The following is a 21,441-nucleotide window of genomic DNA, read 5'->3' on the forward strand; positions in this document are numbered from 1 at the left end:
TTTCCGCTTGATAGTTACATTGATATCTTTATTTTTCATTATTTCCTTTATATAGTTAAGCGACTAAATTGTACTAAAATAATGGATACCTGCAACATTGCAAGGTTGTTGCCGGGGTTTACGATGGGAGTATGATAATTGTTTTTAAGGTTGTATTGGTCCTGAAATACAGCGGGGGAAGTAAGACATACAAACAAAGAGAGTTTGATATGAAAGTTTCTATTGTTAGTTCAATGAAAGACAAGTTGAGATTAAGTTTTTCACTAAATGTACAATAAAATTATCTATTGAATTACTAAAATACTTACATTACCTTATTGAAAATGCTTCTTCATAAAATGCAAAGGTTTTAAAATTTTAATCATTTTACAGAATTTAAAATATTGTTTTTGTGTTTTTTAGACATCTACAATTGTGTTGCTTAACTTCAAACTCGGGTAAATCCATTCTACCCTCTCAACAAATCTACCATATTACCTTTTCTTAATACTAAAATCGCAAAATCCGATCCCGATATACCTGAGTTTGAAGTTACGCGACTCAATTTATTTATTTACATATTATGTTCTTTTTTCAAAATATGAATAAGCATTTCCAACATATCTCAATCACTATACTAAACTAATTGGCCGGATTCTTGTATTTCCCTCTCATAAATTTAGGCAATGTCACTACACCGGAGCAGGGGACTTGTCCGTAGTTCTCACACATACAAGCGCGCTCACAACCCACACCAAAGTTCGCCGGGTTATCCTTCTTCTCCGCAGCCACCGCCTCCGCTTCCAACACCTCCTTACTCTTCCCCACAGTATTCATTAAATGCTCTAAAACATCTTCCTTTGACTTATTATCTATATCTATCAAAACTTGCCGACCATCTTCGAAGTAACACTTAATGAATGGTGAAGGCGTTAGATTCTTCAAGGTCGCGACCTGCACGTTAGGATTCTTGTACTGTATCTGAGGTAAGTACCAGAACACGAAATCCTTTGCACCAGCGTTATTCTGCCCCGCAATGTTGTATGCGACGGAAAATATCTTGATTTTGTCTTTCAAAACGAGTTTTCCGGCGTTTAGATAGTTTAATGTGCGACGAATCGGCGCTCTCCCTTTCATGAACGGCATTTTGTTAGTTTATTTTAACTTTTTGATGCCCAATTTATTGTATTTTCTGTGGATTATCTAACCTCAAAATGTGGGATGCAGAATATAAATACTGTCAATGTCAATGTCACGTCACTGTGCTAGCCGTTGCGTTTCGTTATACGAAAAAAAAATTACACTTCCATAAGGTTTACAGATGTAACAAATTTGACTTATCGGCGAGATTTGTTAAGGCGCAGACGGCGCAGTAGACATGGAAACTACAGTGATTAGAATAGCAGAATTAGAAAAATAAAATATTGTGTTATTGTAAAGACGACTGTAATAAAGTTAGTCCAAGCTAACTATGCAGCGATTCTCATAGCACAGTCTGTGCAAGTGTTAATTTATGACACGAGCAACTTTTGTCTCCGCAACTTTTTCGTCTCCGTCGATGTCTCCTCGCCGAGATACAGAATAAATAATAGCACTTGGTTGGTACAGAAGGCTCACTCTCTAACAAAACACGTCTGTTTTCGATCAGGACAGATATGGCCGCTAGGTGGCGACAGCACCACGCGTGGCTTTATATGGCTAGCCACCAAAATTGGTGTGGAACGGATGTAATTTTAGCTACCTATTGCAAAACGACGAAATCGCGGAGTGAGCCACGCCTGGCCGAGATTTAAAAGATGCGCTCACTAGAGCGAGCGCAACACAACTTTTTCTTTAAAATTTCCGCATCCATCAACATGGATTTTGAAGAGACGGTGGTGGAAATTAAATTTATAACCAAATAAATTGTTAAATTAAATCGACCTCTAATAGTAGGTATACTTTATAGGTATTGCAGAAAATTACGTTGGGAGAAGTTTTTCAATAGATGCGCCGAGACGTAAAACATGACTGTGCAGAGTGTGCAGTCTACTCTAAAGGTACCTAATGTAACAGAAATGCATTCGGCTGGGTTTTAAAAAGCAATTTTCTAGACTGACGCTAAATTTATTAAATGTTAGATGTTTCTCACCTGCTTGCTGAGAAATTGTTTTCTGTATCTGTACCTACGTGTTGGAATGGAGCTACATTTCATTTTAACACGTTTCTGAATTGAAACGCAAGGTTATTGTTTCGTGTTGAGTTAAATATAATTTTCACCACACCACACCAGCTTGTAAACGCTCTCATTATTTTTTAGAAACGGATGAGAATGTTGCATTTTATCCACAAGAAGTTTGATGGCCATATTTAATCAGGGTACATAGACTAAATTGTCGGGAAATAGCCATGTATTTTTAAACCCTTTTTTATACAGGATACAAGGTAAAACTGCACCATCACTTTTTCTGCGGATGTACCTTTTAAATTGCCTCTTACCCCTGACCCTCGTCATTTTTAATTGCGTTCAAAATCTCCTTACACGTGCGCTTGAAATATCCTGATGCGGCATCAACATTTGCGCGGCAAAACGTATAGGAAGAGATCTGGTCTGGTTAGGGTTGCCATTACGTCCCGATTTGTCCGGACATGTCCTGATTTTTGACCCTTTGTCCGGATTGCGGCCGGACTTGGCATGTGTCCGAATTTTTAAGAATTACCTTATAAAAATAAAATGCGCGCCCGGGACGGGGCTAAGGGATCGGGCGAATGGAAAGGGAGTACTTAGATCCACGATACAGTACATCGCAGAGAGCAGCGCGCCACCGGGCGTCGTCCAAGCTACGCCAAATCTCTGCTACAAGAAATGTCCGGATTTTTAGGGAGATGTCCGGATTTTTATCAGGACAGTTAATTCTTCCATATGGCAACCCTAGGTCTGGTAGAGATACCGCATACAAAACAAGCGTCTCCCGAGCGTCGGCATCTAGTTAAACGTGCAGCGAAAAAATTTGCTAAGTAAGTATATATTATTATGATTTTGCGATGTCTACAGGAAAAACGCGAACGAGTTAAGCATTCAATAAAAAGTGTATTAGTGTATATGTCGGCAGCCGATCGTAAGATCAGGCATATCGTGAAATTCCTAGGCATATCGTGAAACGTGAAAATCTTTAACTCGTACCCTGAGTCGACGGAGCCCCGCTACGCGGGGCTCCTATTTCTGGGCAGTTTGCCCTTCGGGCATCTGAAGCAACCTAACGAATCTATCCTACCTATTTATTGGTTTAATGTAACTATGGTCAAAATATTACACATGAACATTACGATCTGCCTGATCTTGTGATCTTACGATCGGCCGCCGACATATACACCACCACACCGCCACAGAATCCTAATAAACATATTTTAGGGTTCCGTACCCAAAGTGTAAAAACGGGACTCTATTAAATACTAAGAGTCCGCTGTCCGTCTGTCTGTCCGCCTGTCTGTTTGTCTGTCCGTCTGTCTGTCACCAGGCTGTATGTCATGAACCGTTATAGCTAGGCAGTTGAAAATTTCACAGATGATGTATTTCTGTTGCCGCTACAATCATGCTATAACAACAGAATATAATATATATATTTAAGTGGGGCTCCCATGAAATAAACGTGATTTTTGCGTAAATGGTACGGAACCCTAAGTGCGCGAGTCCGACTCGCACTTGGCCGGTTTTTATCCATAAAATCGCTCTCAGAATCATCCAGTATCAACAAAAGCCCATAAAACGCAAAGCGAGCGAATAGAAAAGCATCAGATTTCATTTGAAACTTCGTACCTACTTGCATTCTTGTGGTTTCGCTCAAAGGATTTTATAGGCAGTTTGGCACCATTCGTACACTTTTTAGATTAAGATTTTTAAAAATGTTGGTTTTAAAGGGAGACTATTCCTTCGGCCATTATGACATAGCAGATACCTTTTGCTACTTATTAAAAAAATTAGAAGTGAGTAAATTTTACAACAAAAGAGCAAATTCAATTTTAGTAGAAGTTGTCAAATGCCCGAATCTACCCCTCAAAAGGGGCAGGTTCGTACATAGGTCGGGGAACATTCAGACAGTGCGGGGTAGCTACTAAGCATGTTAAATAAAACAGCAAAATAAATATCAAAAATATTTTAATTGCCGTTTTAACATTAATATTGTAATTAACTAAGTGACAAAATCTTCTATCAATAAAAACAAATACCTCTTCTAGGTAAAAAACCATGTAGAGAAAAAACACAACACAGTGTAAACTATACTAATTATTTATCATTTTTAATGTAATTATAATCAGTCAACAAGAGATCAATCTTAGGAACCTTCAGTTATTTGATGCATTAAGCATCTAGTAATCTAGTACAAATATTATTATATAATTATTGTGTGGGTACCTACCCTAAGTACTAATTACGCGTATGAACGTGCCCCAGATGTAGGCGTACGAACCTTCCCCGAAGGTCAAAAATAAAATATTTTTACCTATACAGAAAGCATGCAGATAAATACGCAAAATGTGTACTTTATTATGAATATGATAGTAATTACTTACCGTTGGATAATAAACTTATGGAATTTGACACTTCACTTAAGCACGGAACATCCGAGAACATCGATAAATAAATTACTTTGGGTGCGTGAAAACACATAACGTCCTCTCGTGTCGCTCGCGGTGGCCGCACTGACGGCTAACTTCGTGTGATACAGGTCGCTACCGGCACCTACTCACACACACAAAGCCGCACAGATACGGTTGTCCTAGTACGCTGTAGTAGTGACTGTACGTAGGTTCCCCGTGTACGAATGGTGCCAAACTGCCCCTATGGATTGCATGAACGCTTTTGCACGTACATGTACATCATGTTCGATTCGGATTAAATTGTATTTGCAAATACGTTTGGAATATAAAATGGACTAACTTTCATAGACTCCTCATAGCTATTTATAGACCAACCGCTTAAATCGCGCGCGCGAGGGTGGCGGGAAGGGGCATCCGCAACTTCCCCACCGCCCTTAGTCGTCCTACCCCATCGCCCCCGTATCGCGCAGGCGAGGGCTCATTTAAGCGGTCGGTCTATAGTACTTCGCTCAAAATAAAAATTTACACTTACTTGAGTTTACACAATATACCGGATGTGGCCTGTAACATGAGCAAATAATATAAACATAGATTATAAACGATGACACTTTTGTTTAATAACTTAAAAAAATATGAAGTCCATGCGATGGTTATGGCTTCTCTATACGATGGCCCAGCAATGGACCGCTGGTTGAGAGCACGCACCATGTTATTGGCCAAGTGTAGATACGTACAGTCACCTGCAATAATATATTACACAACGAAGGCCGCAAAAATATCTGACACGATCTTATTTGTAGAGCCATAAGAGCGTGTCACATATTTTGCGATGGTATCGCTGGCCAACTACCTTTGATGTGCGAACGAAAAACCGACACCGCCGTCGCAATCCCGCCACTCCATAAGCCATCCGACACCACTACCCTCTCTACACGCTGGCCTATCTCAGTGGGCTAGTATGATGGTCCATCGTGTAGAGGAGCCATCAGCTTTTGGATGAAATGCTTCCAAATGTCCGGCTGTTCTCCTCTACAAGTCGTATTTCTCAACCGCTTAAGACGATTAAGTACCTAACTTTATAGTTTTTTTGACATTTTTTTTGGAAATTTGGCGAAATGTCAAGGTCATGGGGATGCGAGGTCTACATCTAAACGACAAACGAGCGTGATTCGTTTTGTAATTAATATGCGCCGTCTAATTGGAACGTGGTCTGTGGAATGAACACAGCTCCCATATTTGCAAATACGAATGAATTCAAAGCATGCAGCCGAATGCATAAACATAAAGACGCATTTTTGCCGCTACTTCTGAAGCTGAAGTGAAAATTTTAACATTTTGAAACCAAAAATTATAGTTTTCTGTCTGATTTTATTTATTTACATAAAAATTATTTAAAGTTACACTAAGATAAGTTTGCAGAGATTTTGATAGCCCACGCATTGCAAGTCTTATTTTAAACGTCAAACTTCTATATAATTATGACGTATAAATAACATTTGCACTGCGTGGGCTATCAAAATCCCTGCAGACTTTTCTTGGTCTCTTATTAGAGATGGTATGAAATTAAGTGTCAATTTCCACACAGAGTGGCTGTTACTAAATCAACGTCCGCAAAGCTATGAAAACATACCTGCACATAAAATACAAATAAGCCAGAAACAGACCAACTAATAAATTACCTACCAATAAACTAGGTACTGTCAGACGTGGCTCACTCCGCGATTTCGTCGCTTTGCTACAGGTAGCTAAAAGTACATCCGTTCGACCCCAATTTTGGGGTTTGCCATAGCGGCCATATCTGTGCTGATCGTGACAGACGCGTTTTGTTAGAGAGTGAGTCTTCTGTACCTAGTACTATTATTTATTTTGTGGTACTGTCTACTGTCAAACTTATTTTGATTCTGACCTCGAATGTCCAATTCTTCGAACGTCCAGTCCTTCGTATGTCCAATTACCCGAATGTCCAATCTCTGTACATACGATCAGTTCACTAAACGTCCTATCCATGCTCCATGATATTTATAGTTGGCAAGAGAAAAATAATACAATTTTAAAATATGTAGAAAAAAACGAATTTATAGATTGCGAAAATAGATTGTAGGTAATAATGGTACTTACGTCCCATAATTATTATATTATTTGGAGCCTGTCGTGTCCCACTGCTGGGCAAAGGCCTCCCCCAATTTCTCCACAAATCTCTGTCAAGTGCTATGTCTGGCCACTCCTTTTAAGAAGGAGTCTAGTTCATCCCGCCATCGCCGGCAGGGTCTGCCAGGTCCCCGATTTGAGTTTTCGGGCTAACGTTTTAACGTCCCATAATAAAAAAGGAAAAATATATTAACATTTAGAGACAAATACTTTAAACAGTAATATAATCTAATGGTATACCAAGAACCAAGAAGTCAACTCTCAGAAGTTTTCCTCGGAAGTTCTACGCCGTACTAACAGAAAATTGACCGAAACTCAACCTTATATCGATTAAATAAGATTCACAAATGGTCAATTGTGTTTACTATGGTACTTGGGGAAACCCGTATCAGAACTTGAATTTGCACGCCGCAGCGATCAAAAACATCAACCATTAGTGAACGCGGCTCTTTCGCAACCAAGGTATACAGTGGAAGCTAGTGAAAGTATATTTCCGGTTCATGACCTGAAAAGCGACATACATTGCTGGCTTCATACGTATGTATACTATTAACAGGTAGCGTTGAGAAGCAATGGATGCGTAACACTGTTTTAAAGTAGACTGCTCTCGTGATGGCAATGATGTCATAGTAGAAGTTAAATAGCAGGTGCTAATTATTCTTTATAAGGAACTTTAGCGCTTTGTAATAGAGTCGATAATTGTGTAACTATAATTATAAGTGTTGTTCAATGGTCCACGATTCTACGTGCAGTAGATGTAGAGAAGGCTTGATACGTGCGTGTGTAAAGTCGCGAAGTGTTTCAGAAAGTATTAATGTAGTGACCATGTTTAAAGTTAAAGGATCCTTGTTTAGGCAATATGCCGTTGTTATAACAGGTTTGTTTTTTTGTTAGTTTATATTGTGCGCAGTAAAAAAATAATCCCAGCGTTAATTTAATACCTTGAGTTCAATGAAACTTTATTAAATGATTATTTATCCAACAATGCCGCATAAGCTAACGTGATTTATACATAAATACACATTATAAAATAACTAGATAACACAAACCTAGCGCTGGACATTGTCCCAATAGTTGAAATCTTCAATCTTAACTATTTAAAGAGAGAAAACTTGTGTGTTCGCGCGAACTGTACAGTTTTCCCTCTTGTGGGCAATAGTTAACAGCTTATGCAGTAGGTATAGATAATGAATAAATGAGTAATGTAGTTTACATTAACCTTTACCTTTGTATAATTTATAGCTCAATAAATAATTTTTATATTTATGAATAAAATAAAAATTGTTTATTTCGGACCAACATCAATTTTATCATACTTATCCAAATAAAAGAGTATCTTTTCACGCGGATGACGGTTAAATAAGAAAATTAATCTTAAAAGCCCTTAACTTTTGTGTATGTCTACAGGAAAGATGCAAACAGTTTTGTGTTTGACCCTAATGCCAAGCACACATTACTTTCTGCATATAATAATACCTACTTATATATTAGCTTAGACAATCAGATTTTTAATATTATAACACCTATAACCGGTTCCGATGTAATATTGGGATTCACCACTTACTCAACTTTTTTTACCAATCAGTATTGTAATACTTTTTGCGTACTTATTCAACGCAAAAAATCATAATTACTTACCTAGGTATTTTGAAGCGAACTTTAACCTTTTGGCCGCCGCGACCGTGTTCATGTAAGTACATATAGATAAATAAATAATATAGGACAATTTTACACAGAAAGCCTAATGAGGCTTTTATTGTGGGTACTAGTCCACGGTATATATAATATACACACATGTATAAATACTTATATATATAGAAAATATACATAACTCAGGAACAAATATTTGTGATTAACACACAAATGAATGACCTTACCAGGATTCGAACCCGGGACCACCTGCTTCGTAGGCAGGCTCACTACACTCACTGCCGACTAGGCTAGGAGGCCGTTTAACATAACTATGTCAATAAGTAACAGGTTGTAGTAAACTTTACTAGAATATTACATTAAAACATTTAATTTATATTGTAACTTTGCTTTTGGCCGCCACACTCAAAGGACACAAAAAAGTGGAAAAGATGAACTCGTATAAGTAACTCGTCCAATCTATTGGTCACTTATTTCTAGCCTCTTCAACAATTTACAATTTTAAGTTAGTAGGTAAACAAAGACGATTTTGCTATTAATTAAGTAGGTACAGTCATCTGCAATGTTAGGTACTCTTGGAAGGCTGCAAAAATATGTGACACGCTCTTAAGGGGCCCACTGATTAACAGTCCGCCGGACGGTACCGGCCTGTCAGTTAGAACAAAATTTGGACAGTTCCGAACAACTGACAGGCCGATACCGTCCGGCGGACTGTATATCAGTGGGCCATTCTGGCTCTAAAAATAAGATCGTGTCAGATATTTTTGCTGCCTTTCGTTGTGTAACATATTATTGCAGTTGTACCTATATTTCTGATAGAATAAATATCATTCTCATTCAGGCTACTAATTAGTAAACATTAAAATTAATTAGGTACTGTACTCTGTTACTTCATTTACACGGCAACACAGTGTGGTATGGAACCAAATAGATAACCTATAAGCAATGGAGGTTACATGAACTAGAACTGCGTTATAGTTTACACTAGACCTTATTCAAACACATCTTATTAACCAAAGTTAATAATCGGGCAAGCCCTTAGAGCATTTTAGTAACTGGAGATGTCAACGCTGCCATTTTCTGTACCAAACAGTCTGCCGATTTTTGCGGGGGAGGAGACGTCAAATTTATTGCTATGTCTACAAGATTTGTACGTAACGTACAAATAGCTATGCCATGTCAGTCCAGAAGCGCTGGTGGCCTAGCGGTAAGAGAAGCGCTGGCCGCGTAGCCAAGATGCCGATCGCTTACGCTCCGTAGCGATCGAAACACAACTGTCACTGTCGCACTACTATGGAAGAGTGATAGAGAGACATAATGCTTTTCGTTGTCGAAGCGATAGCGATTGTAACCTTGGCTAGGCCGGCTGGTGGCCTAGCGGTAAGAGAAGCGCCGGTGGCCTAGCGGTAAGAGAAGCGCTGGTGGCCTAGCGGTAAGAGAAGCGCTGGTGGCCTAGCGGTAAGAGCGTGCGACTTTCAATCCGGAGGTCGCGGGTTCAAACCCCGGCTCTCGTGCCAATGAGTTTTTCGGAACTTATGTACGAAATATCATTTGATATTTGCCAGTCGCTTTTCGGTGAAGGAAAACATCGTGAGGAAACCGGACTAATCCCAATAAGGCCTAGTTTCCCCTCTGGGTTGGAAGGTCAGATGGCAGTCGCTTTCATAAAAACTAATAGTGCCTACGTCAAATCATGGGATTAGTTGTCAAGCGGACCCCAAGCTCCCATAAGCCGTGGCAAAATGCCGGGATAACGTCAGGAAGAAGATGTCAGTCCATACAAAAGTTTGCACAACTGTGCAAGTTTTTCGGCAGAGGGGTAAGCTCTTTTCAATTAAATGCTCTAAAACCTTGCCATATATTTTAATCATCTTAAAATGTCACACACACGCAAACATCATTAGTGAAAATTATCAAGTTTTAATAAGTTGCCCAATTGACACAGCCTGTAGTGGAAAGCGTTCATAGGCTTTGATAACCGCTTATTATCAGGCGAGCTGACTTTGATGCCACCAACGTAAAAAAATACAATGTGTTTTTTAAGCCAAATCATTGGCTGTTTCATACATTTTGGAATATCAGAGGGCGTACCGTGAACACCGAAGCCGAAACATGATTTTTATACGTGCCGAAACTGAGACTTCCGTTCTGACATAATTATGTATGCTCATGAACCCAATGATATTAAATGCACGAACACGTAGAAAAACCTTGAGCGGCATTCGAACGTAAAACATCTGATAGATATAGATAATCTGTTTATTTGTTTGCCACAACCACAATACACACAGAATATTCAAATATTTGAAATACAAAAATGACAGAAGAGAAAAACAATCAATAGAAAAAACAGAAAATACAAACACAAATAAGAGTCAGACAGATTTATACAAAAAAAGGAAAAAATACATATAAATGTTGATTCACACAAATGGAATGCTGGGGCCTTATTCCACTTGTGCAAAGCTGACATTTCGAATCAACATCACATCAACAGATGATTGTATCGCATTGTTCAATGGAATCGCGTTCTATCGCAAACTTGTGATCGAAAAAATAAGTAAGAAAAAATCAACTTTGTTTTATTACTACTATACGGTTTATAATGACTTTGAACTCGGGGTAGGTCGGTTAAGTCGGTTTGGTTCGGTTGTCACCTAACTGTGGATTGCTAATGTCAAATTTTGACAGGCATGGATACTATCGCTAGACTTTTTTGTCCATGGGCTTGGGCACCATCTTGGAGTTTTTGACGTGCGAAAGGGTATTTTATAGCATAGAGTAAAGCTTTTTTTTTTCAATATATACGTTTACAGGAATTAATGACATCTTGTGAGCGATAGATTAACTAACGCGCTATTGACGGTGCGGCGGCGAGTAGTGGAACTATACGTGACAATTTCCCTCAATCAAAAGGGGACTACACTGTTGATGGTCGATAAAGGCTATTATTAATTGAATTTTAACAGCACGAACGCCTTATTGACGAGTGTTCTTTTTGTTGAACCCACACCTACACGTCAAATAATGCTCGCTCCACACATTCACCTATGAACGCTCAAAAATGCCTATTCACGCAAGTTGTAATTAAACCATATTTAGAAAAGTCAGTTTTTATTACTGGGTGGAATTAGGGATGAAAATCCCGGAAAAAAACAAATGCTTATCGCACACACAAAAAACAACACAAAATTTCACAAAATTTCGTTTTTTCCGGTTTTTTTCCAGTTTAGGATGACTCACGTTAGACCGGGCTGTGGCCGGGCCGCCGGAGCTACCGGAGCTTCCTTTTCTATGCAAAGCGTTAAGCAGGCCACTGACGAGCCTTCCAAATGGATGCAGTTACAATGGATTCATCCAAATGGACGGCGGCATCCTAATACTAAACATTGTACGTTTTTGACATTCACGGACCGATTTTGGAATGTAGCCACGCTATTTGGACTGTTGGAAGGTTCGTCAGTGGCCACCTTTATGTCATCACCAGGGCTCGGGAGTGGCACGGTGCGGGCCCGGGTCGGTCTTGCTATGTGCAAAGCCCTGATCCCCCCGAGTTTCTTGACAATTTTCACTATGACATTGATGCATCAAGGTGATTTGCTTACAGTACCTATGTTTACAGATAGGCTACCGCAAAACGCGATAATCGAAATTTCGTTATCTGCCTCTCTGTCGATCGAATGGCCATGAGTGATAGAGGCAGAAAACGATATTTCGATTTACGTGTTTCGCGGTAGGCCCTGGGATGTGCTATTAACGCCCTCTACGCAGGGTTTTGCGTAATATTGCCTATTTCCTGCCTCAAATTACAGTGTGACAAAAACCAGTAGAATATAAATGAGGGCGCCACTTTCTACGTTACTGTCCCTTTTTTGACGTAAAATGCTTCAAAATGGCATCAATTTAGTATCGAATATTTTTAGTTCCAGTTTATTTAATTTCTACTATTTTATGTCGCACTTTGGGTATAGGCACTAACTACTGAAATAATACAATAGTACTCTTTGTATATATATTTTTTATAATAAACTAAACGGGGATTAGCTCTAGTCACACCTGATGGAAAGTGAAAACAGAGCCTAAGATGATGGAGCTTACCGGCTCAGTAAGTAATAATAGCCTATTCACTCTTGCTTTAAAGACACCGAGGTCAAATTTCCCAGGAAACACATATGACGGGAGCGCATTCCATTCCTTAATCGTCCTTACAAAAAAGATGAGGCAAATCGTTTTGTGCGGACAAATAATATAGATGGTCAAGCAAATCTTGTCAGTAGAAAAAGGCGCGAAATTCAAATTTTCTATGAGACGATATCCTACCTTATCCTTCCGATATCCGATATCCTTCGTGCCTACATTTTTCAAATTTGCCGCCTTATAGTTATAGAATATTAACAACGAACGGGTGCAGTCGCTTTGCTCCTCCCGCCTGGACGTCCGACATAGACCTAGTATTAGGTACATAGATGAGCTATACGCGTGCCTCCGTGAGGGATAAAACATTCGCAAAGCGACAATATTAAAAACACGTTTTAACATTCCTGACAACATACCAAAAACAATCTACGTAATTCGGTCGGGTTATTTGTTGCCCACCATAAACCATATAAATAAATTTTGGTGGGGAACAAACAAAAAGTGAGACTGTGACAAGGACAAGCAATAATACCGCTTTCTCTGCAACTTCTACTGAAATTGCCATAAGTACATCTGGTTCGGTCGTTTAGCCCCTCCCCCGTGTCATCTCTATACACCGTGTTTTTATTGAATTCCGTTACCTTCGGGGTATGGATAAGTACGTTTAAAGCAGGCCACTGACGAGCCTTCCAAATGGATGCCGTTACAATGGATTCATCCAAATGGAAGGCATCCTAATATTAAACATTGTACGTTTTTGACATTCACGGACCGATTTTGGATTGCAGCCACGCTATTTGGACTGTTGGAAGGCTCGTCAGTGGCCACCTTAAGAGAACTAAATGGCATAGATAATAAAAAAAAATCTTTTTTTCCTTTTTTTGTAGAAATATTAACACGTTCGCGGACGCGGATTGCATAGCATCCGTTTTTGTACTCCTCCTGGTGACGCGCCTGCTATTGCATCCGTTATTCTTTTTAAATTTCTTCGTTGAAATGCTTATCAATCCGCTTAACCACAGTATAATATTATTCATCAACTTTTCCTCTACCAGTCACCAGAGTCAAATAATGCGTACTGCCATATTACATAGTTTTATCGAAGTTAAAAATTATCCTGTGACGTCTCCAAATTGGCCCCCCTTTCTGTGACGCGGATGCTATAGCATTCGTCTTTGTATGGCAGCTCCCTTAGTAGCCCGGCAGGTGCGTCTTGGAGTGGACACATGTAATTTGGGTCAATTTCGTGCGCGATAGCGATTTTGACGTATTTTTATAAAATCGTAATTAATATTTTTCTTACAATTTCTTTAAGTTTTTCATTGTGTTTTAATAAACAAACGTGTTTACTTGCTGTTAATTATACTACAGTAAAATTTTGATAACGATTAATGTGAAAAAGTGAGGCATGAATGTGTATACCTATTATTGAAATAATTACGTTACTAGTCATAGTTTTGGTCATATAATTGTGAATTATAGCCTGTTGGCGCTCGATGATCACCTCCCACAAGGTAAGCACCTTATGACACGCATTTGTGGTATCATTCTGTGTATATTTCATGCCTTGTATTTGGTGCAGATGCATCCGAAAAAGAATATAAAGTTGGGTGAATCATCGCTTGGCAGGAAAAGTGGTGGACGCTTTACGTCCAGAACTTAACGCGGCGGTGCGTTACAGGGAACTGAAAAAGTATAATGCGGTACATATTGACACTTTTGAGAAGTAGTGTTGGCGTAAAATGCTGCGTATACCTTGGACAGCTAGAAGAACAAACCTCTCATTTTAAGAGAGCTCAACATTGCAACTCGGCTCTCTACAACATGCTATGAGACCCATGACTGGGCCTTTAAATTAGAGCCGGTCTCCAACGCATAATTTGTAGGTAGTATCACATAATTTGAGGTCGAATGAACAGCGAACGTGCTTGGCATGGGGCATGTATGAGATGGACTCAATATTACAATGATAAGCAAAGAGGGAACAAAACAGAAGAAGAAAATTGTTTGAAGAGGTCAGCAAATGAGTCTTTAGAGCAAAAATCGCGCCCTTAGGAAGTCAGAAGTCTCAGCCATCAAGTCCATCGAGCACGATGTATGAATGCTATAACATGCGATGTCATATAAAATCCCATCTTGACTACGTCATGTGACAGACATGCTTATGCATCCGAATTGTATAGCATTTGTTGTCAGATAGCGTATAAAAAATATACTTCATATTGACGCGGATTGCATAGCATTCGCCTTGCATAGCATTACGCGTCATATACAAACCTAAAAGATATATTTGTAGTGACAGGAATGCTATAACAGTCCCAATATTTCCATACAAAATTTAGGTGTCCAACTGGTGTGACTGAGCGTCCGCGAACGTGTTAAGTTTTAAAAAGTAATTAAATGTAGCACATAGCGTTGTAGTAACACGGGCATTACATTTAACTCAACCAAACAATTGAAATCTGTGACATGTCAATGTTATTTTGAACATCAATCGACCGAGATTGTACTTAAGTTTAATAGCAGATGTATGAACTCATTCTAAACACTTATCAATATGTAAACCGGCACTAAGGCAAGTGTACACGCTTGTAGAGGCCTTATAGGAAAAAAATAAATTATTGATTATCTCCGAAATTGAGTTAATTAGAATATTGGTGTCTTTGAGAAAGTAATTTGATTTAAGCTCAGGGTGCACCCTTGAAATTAACGGAAATAAAAAAAAACACGGTGTATTATTGTACCTCTATGACGTCCGATGATGAAAAGGGAAAGGTGGGATCAGGTCGTGCAATTCTTTTGCGTTATTCCCACTAGTTAACACCAAGTTCTTACGGGTGGTAACTATTACTGGGAATTTTTTTCCCGCCTGTGGTAAACCACTGGTAACTACTGGGAATTTTTATTCCCACTAGTTACCACTGGTAAAAGGTGGGAATTTTTTTCCCAGTAGTTACCACCAAAATATTGCTAGAATGCAATACTAATAAAAACAGTATAAATGTAGCGTGCTGTAATAAATAATTATGCATCAGTTAGTGATTCAGTGAACTGCTTTAAAAGTGATCAAACATATTAAACCAGTTTTACCGGTATAAGCGTAAACACTAAAGTAGAAGAGTCTCATTCTAGTTAAGAAGAAATTAATTTATTATCCGGATTAAATTTATCTTATTAGCTGTAAATTGAATTACATATTTATACAAACGTACAATTCTCAAAACTCAATTTAAGGTTGTTTTATGCGATTTTAATTACTTACACGGTCTTCCAATAAACATATTTTCCAAAAGAATAAAAGTAAAAAAAAAAAAAAAAGAAGTGTACCCTCTGACTACTGATGCCCCACTGGTAGAGTGTTATTACCATCCCGCTAGCCTGGGTGTTTAAGCAATCGAGCCAACCAGCGTAACATGACCTAGCGATGCCCATGCCCTTTTATTTAGCCTGACTACAAATTATGAATACCTACATATTCCAGCTCTACGTGGTGTTATAATACTTATAATAGAACGAAATGAAGTAGCTCTAAATAATAAAACGAAATCAGTTCTGTCCGTTTTTGACTGATTGGTTTGTTCGTTTGTATAAATATGTAATTCAATTTACAGTTAATAGGATACATTTTATTCGGATAATAAGTTAATTTCTAGTTAACTAGAATGAGACTCTTCTATTTTAGTTTTTACACTTATACCGGTAAAACTGTTTTAATATTTTTGATCACTTTTAAAGCAGTTTACTGAATCACTAACCGACACATAATTATTTATTTCAGCACGCTACATTTATACTAAACTATTTATACTGTTTTTATTAGTATTGAATTCTAACAGTATTTTGGTGGTAACTAGTGGGATTTTTTTTTACCAGTGGTAAAAGGTGGGAAAAAATGCCCAGTAGTTACCACTGGTAAGAACTTGGTGGTAACTAGTGGGAATAACACATTCTTTTGCGCACTCCCTAGAATATATCCTATAGAACACCGATAGACATGTAACTCGTCGGCGATGATATGATCGAGGCTTTGTAACTTTGATTTGACAGCCATCGCCAAAAAGTATATGAGCCCGGCGCTCTATCGAGTCCAGGGCTGCCAGCTGATAGTCGGACCAAAAAAAGTCTGCAGCAGATTTGATAGCCATTGGCAGCAGTATTCCATGCACGAGCGGACCTATGTTTAGTGCCGCCTCACCTTAAATAGGACATCAGGTTTTGGTAGCAGGCCTGGACTCAATTGTCGACCCGAAATTTTGGTTGGATTATTATTGTTCTAATACAAAGGCCGCAATGAGACTACCATAAAAAAATTGTTTTGTACCAAGTTTTGTTTCTTTTTAAAAATAAAGGAATGTCTCCTTTAAGTAAAATGAGCCAGCTTAAGGATTTAAGGTAGTTTCCCTCCAGGGCCCGACTTATCTTTCCATCCTGTATATGGCATCCTATTTGAAAGCAATCCTACAATTATGGTCATACACGCCAAATTTGTCAAAATTGTTGTTATTACACCATCATCTGTAAATATGTAGTTAGTTAATAAGTTTGTGCGTGTATCCTACTAACATTTGTTGTAAGATTTAAATTAAAATGACGAAATTGATCATTTGTTGGCCTTAAATAAATTAAATTATTAATCACAGGGTAATTAAATAACAACAATCTTAACAAATATAGCGTGTATGATCATGATTGTAGGATTGCTTTCAAATAGGATCAATAAACATTCTTTGAATAGGTAGGTATATCTTCCTTTGACGTGGCTGCTATAGTCTTCAGGATTTGATTTGCCGTGTGATCATCGCTTTCTGGTTGCAACTTGGTGCCATCGAGGAATGTCCATAGTATATATATGAAAGAAAAAAATATTTATCACAATACCTTCTACTACTACAGGGCGGCACCTTTAACCTTATTTTGGCAGTGATCTATCTTCTATCTTCTATCTATATATATAAATGCAAGTGTCCTGACTGACTGGCTGACTGACTGACTGACTGACTGACTGATTCATCAACGCAGAGCCGAAACTACAAAAGCCAGAAAGTTGAAATTTGCACACCAGATTGCATTTATAAAGTGTACAAGAGATAAGAAGCGATTTTGAGAAATTCAACCCCTAAGGGGGTTAAAAAGGGGATGAATGTTTGTATGAGGTTAAAGTTTTCTTTTAAGCTAGGAATTTGAAACTTCGTAAAAAGATATATTATTAAAATACAAGAAAACTGATTTCAGCGTTTTTGAAAATTCATCCCCTAAGGTGGTGAAAAAGGGGTTGAAAGTTTGTATGGATATCAAAAAAATTTTCAAGTGGTGGACTTGAATCTTTGTATTTAGGGATATTATTAGAAGACAGGAAAAGTAATTTCAGCGTTTTGTAAAATTCATCCCCTAATAGGGTTAAAAAGGGGTTGAACATTTTAATCCATTACAAATGCTTTAAAACTTCGTAGAAAGGCATAATAGCCGATTACAAAAAAAAGTGATTGCAACGTTTTTGGAAATTCAACCCCTAAGGGGGTTAAAAAGGGGATGAAAGTTCGTCTTCGGGTGCAAATTTTATTTTATGTTAGGAACTTGAGACTTTGTAAAAAAGTATCAAATTCAAATACAAGAAAACTAATTTCAGCGTTTTAGAAAATTCATCCCCCAAGGTGGTGAAAAAGGGGTTGAAAGTTTGTATGGATATCAAAAAAATTTTCGAGCGCGGGACTTGAATCTTTGTATTTGGGGATAATATTAGAAGACAATAAAAGTAATTTCAGCGTTTTGTAAAATTCATCCCCTAACAGGGTTAAAAAGGGATGAAAGTTTGTATGGGGTTAAAGTTTTCTTTTGAGCTACGAATTTGAAACTTCGATAAAAGATATATTATTAAAATACAAGATAACTAATTTCAGCGTTTTTGAAAATTCAACCCCTAAGGTGGTGAAATAGGGGTTGAAAGTTTGTATGGATATCAAACATTTTTTCGAGTGTGGGACTTGAACCTTTGTATTTAGGGATATTATTAGAAGACAAGAAAAATAATTTCAGCGTTTTGTAAAATTCATCCCCTAACAGGGTTAAAAAGGGGTTGAAATTTTGAATCCATTACAAATGGTTTTGAAACTTCTTAGAAAGGCATAATAGCCGATTAAAAAAAAAGTAATTGCAACGTTTTTGGAAATTCAATCCCTAAGGAGGCTAAAAAGGGGATGAAAATACGTCTTGGGGTGTAAATTTAATTTTAAGCTAGGAACTTTAACTTTTTGGAAAAAAAGGTAATAAATTAAAAAACATGAAAACTAATTCAAGCATTTTTGAAAATCATCCCCCATTGTGGTGAGAAAGGGGTTGAAAGTTTGTATGGAGATCAGATATTTTGTGAATGCGGAATGCGGAACTTGAATCTTTGTATAAGGGCATAGGTACCTATAATGAGAATACAAGAAAAGTAATTTCAGCAACCAACATCAAAATCCACTTGACTTAAAACTTCATACAACTTGCTAAAAAAGAAAAGTACTTAATTTCAACATTGCTTGGATATGAAAATTATAGGTACTAAAGATGTAAAATGTTGAAGATAAGATTCCACGCGGACGAAGTCGCGGGCAACAGCTAGTAATAATATATCCTTACTTAATATAAAATAGGTTAGGTGTCTACATAATTGTGTATCAATAATATTTTCAGTGGCTCATCTCTGTTATATATATACTAGCTTTTCCCCGCGACTTCTTCAGCGTGGAATTTTTAATTTAGGTAGGTAGCTATTATTTTATTCAATCAGTTAAAGGGTGATTTCTTAAATGAAAACTACCCTTTGTCATTCCCCGGGACTCAAACTATCTCTATGTACCCAACTAAATCGTGCACCAGCGCCGCTGCTACACCGCGCGGGCGGGGCAGTTCCTATTGACAAAGTTTGTTGTCCAGTTTGTGTTAAGTCCCCATACAAAGTTCCACCACTTTAAGGGATGATTTCTGGAATAAAAACTTTCCTATGTCCTTCCTCGGGACTCAGACAATCTCTATACCATACCTATTTCAAATAAATCGGTTCAGTGGCTTAAGCGTGAAGAGGTAACAGACAAGACAGACAAACAGACAGCCACACTTTCGCCTTTATAATATTAAGTATGGATATGCACTAGTCCAAGCACCAAGGGCGTGTAAGCGATAAGATAGAGATTCCGTGTCGGTAAAAGACAATAGATAGGTACCTATATTAATAGTTGATCGCTGGCTGTTCACATTGCCGGCGAGGACTCTCTTTGCACTCTTTACTCGCAGCGATAAAAGCTGTCAACGATAAAGTCGCTTAGCGGTAGGTCGCGTAGCGCTAAGCGATGTTCGCTTGGCGGTCGGAGAGACCATGCAACTAGAAAAAATAGTCGTATTGTTTTACCACATCTATATCGATATTACTAACGAACCTCTGTAACTCAAAAAAAAGAAACTGTATTTTTACGTTTCTATGTATAATCACCTACCTAACACGAATTTTAATGTGTTTTTAAGACTAACAAAAACCTACAAGAACCTCTCTAAGTCGATGCACTCTATAAGATAAAACCTCGTTAACACGAAGTTTTGGCGTTTCCCTTGAGATCCGTGCTATCGAGGTTCCACTGTACTTCTATTCTGTGACTAAGGTTACAATACTTAATTCACGAAGGCTGATATTTGCTTGTAGACCTTCATCATCATCATCATCATTATCTCAGCCATAAGACGTCCACTGCTGAACATAGGCCTCCCCCTTGGACCTCCACTCGTACCGGTTGGAAGCGATCCGCATCCAGCGTCTTCCGGCGGCCTTAACAAGGTCGTCCGTCCATCTTGTGGGTGGATGTCCTACGCTGCGTTTGCTAGGCCGTGGTCTCCACTCGAGCACTTTTCGACCCCATCGGCCATCTTCTCTGCGCGCAATGTGGCCTGCCCATTGCCACTTCAGCTTGCTAATCCGGTGGGCTATGTCGGTGACTTTAGTTCGTCTACGGATCTCCTCATTTCTGATTCGATCACGCAGAGAAACTCCGAGCATAGCCCTCTCCATAGCTCGTTGAGCGACTTTGAATTTTGAGATAGTGAAAGACCACGTTTCGGAGCCGTAAGTCATCACTGGTAACACACATTGATTAAAGACTTTCGTCTTGAGGCACTGAGGTATGTCGGACGAAAAGACATTACGTAGTTTCCCGAACGCTGCCCAACCGAGTTGGATTCGGCGGTTGACCTCCTTCTCGAAGCTTATAGACCTTATTAACCTTAAATACGGTGTTTAAAACGTCAAACTCGCATTCAAAAACTCGCTTCGGTCGCAGCCGGACGCCCCAACTCGTTTCCAGTTTTCTAGCTCTAATCGCTTCTCGCTCATCGTTCTTGGTGAAACCAATGCCAGTACATTGAACCTAAAAAATAATATATTATATTTACATTTATAACACGAGGTACGATAAATATACCAATTATTTTACACTACTGAAAACTGCAACTAAAACGTTCGATATGTTTCGGAAATGTTTGGGCACAGTCATTTGTAAGGTCAAACATGCCTCCCATCACCCATCTAATTAAATAAAATGTTCAGGCTTCTGTGTATATTCGAAAAACGGTTTTTCTTGAATAACTCGGGCATTTTTGATTTTACAGTAAAACCGTGAGGACAAAAATTGTAGGAAATTTGATTATCTACTGCGATCATATATAACTAAGGATACCGCCTTTAGGAACATTACCGTTCAAATTCTCGGGCCAAATTAGCACACATACACAATTACGCCTACATTCAAATAAGACGACGCGTTTACAGAGCCTGTAATCAAAGCTGGTAAACGAAATAATAGTCATCATTATTACACTAATGGTACATAGCTAAGTGTAGATGAAATGCATATAATGTCAATAACTACCAATCAGCGACATTAATCCGCTAATAACCTTCTTGCTGTACGTACTGGCCGC

General features: G+C 38.4%; 2 protein-coding genes across 2 annotated transcripts in view; one reads left to right on the forward strand and one right to left on the reverse strand.

Annotated features, from left to right (window-relative positions):
* Positions 1–245: 245 nt before the first annotated feature.
* Positions 246–1,230, reverse strand: LOC134675308 (small ribosomal subunit protein mS25). The gene has a single exon (XM_063533513.1). The coding sequence runs from the start codon at positions 1,123–1,125 to the stop codon at positions 622–624; it is 504 nt and encodes a 167-aa protein (XP_063389583.1). The 5' UTR covers positions 1,126–1,230; the 3' UTR covers positions 246–621.
* A 6,235-nt stretch (positions 1,231–7,465) lies between these two features.
* LOC134675181 (facilitated trehalose transporter Tret1-like) overlaps positions 7,466–21,441 on the forward strand; it is a 51,974-nt gene continuing 37,998 nt past the window's right edge. The window contains exon 1 of the mRNA XM_063533379.1: positions 7,466–7,582. Coding sequence (XP_063389449.1) covers positions 7,531–7,582 — 52 coding nt within the window. The 5' untranslated portion in view covers positions 7,466–7,530. The remainder of the gene's footprint in view (positions 7,583–21,441) is intronic.

This window comes from Cydia fagiglandana, chromosome 21, assembly GCF_963556715.1.
Source record: "Cydia fagiglandana chromosome 21, ilCydFagi1.1, whole genome shotgun sequence".
Taxonomy (NCBI): Eukaryota; Metazoa; Arthropoda; class Insecta; order Lepidoptera; family Tortricidae; genus Cydia; species Cydia fagiglandana.

Coding starts and splice junctions, on each gene's coding strand:
- LOC134675308 (XM_063533513.1), bottom strand. CDS start 1,125: ATGCCGTTCATGAAAGGGAGAGCGCCGATTCGTCGCACATTAAACTAT.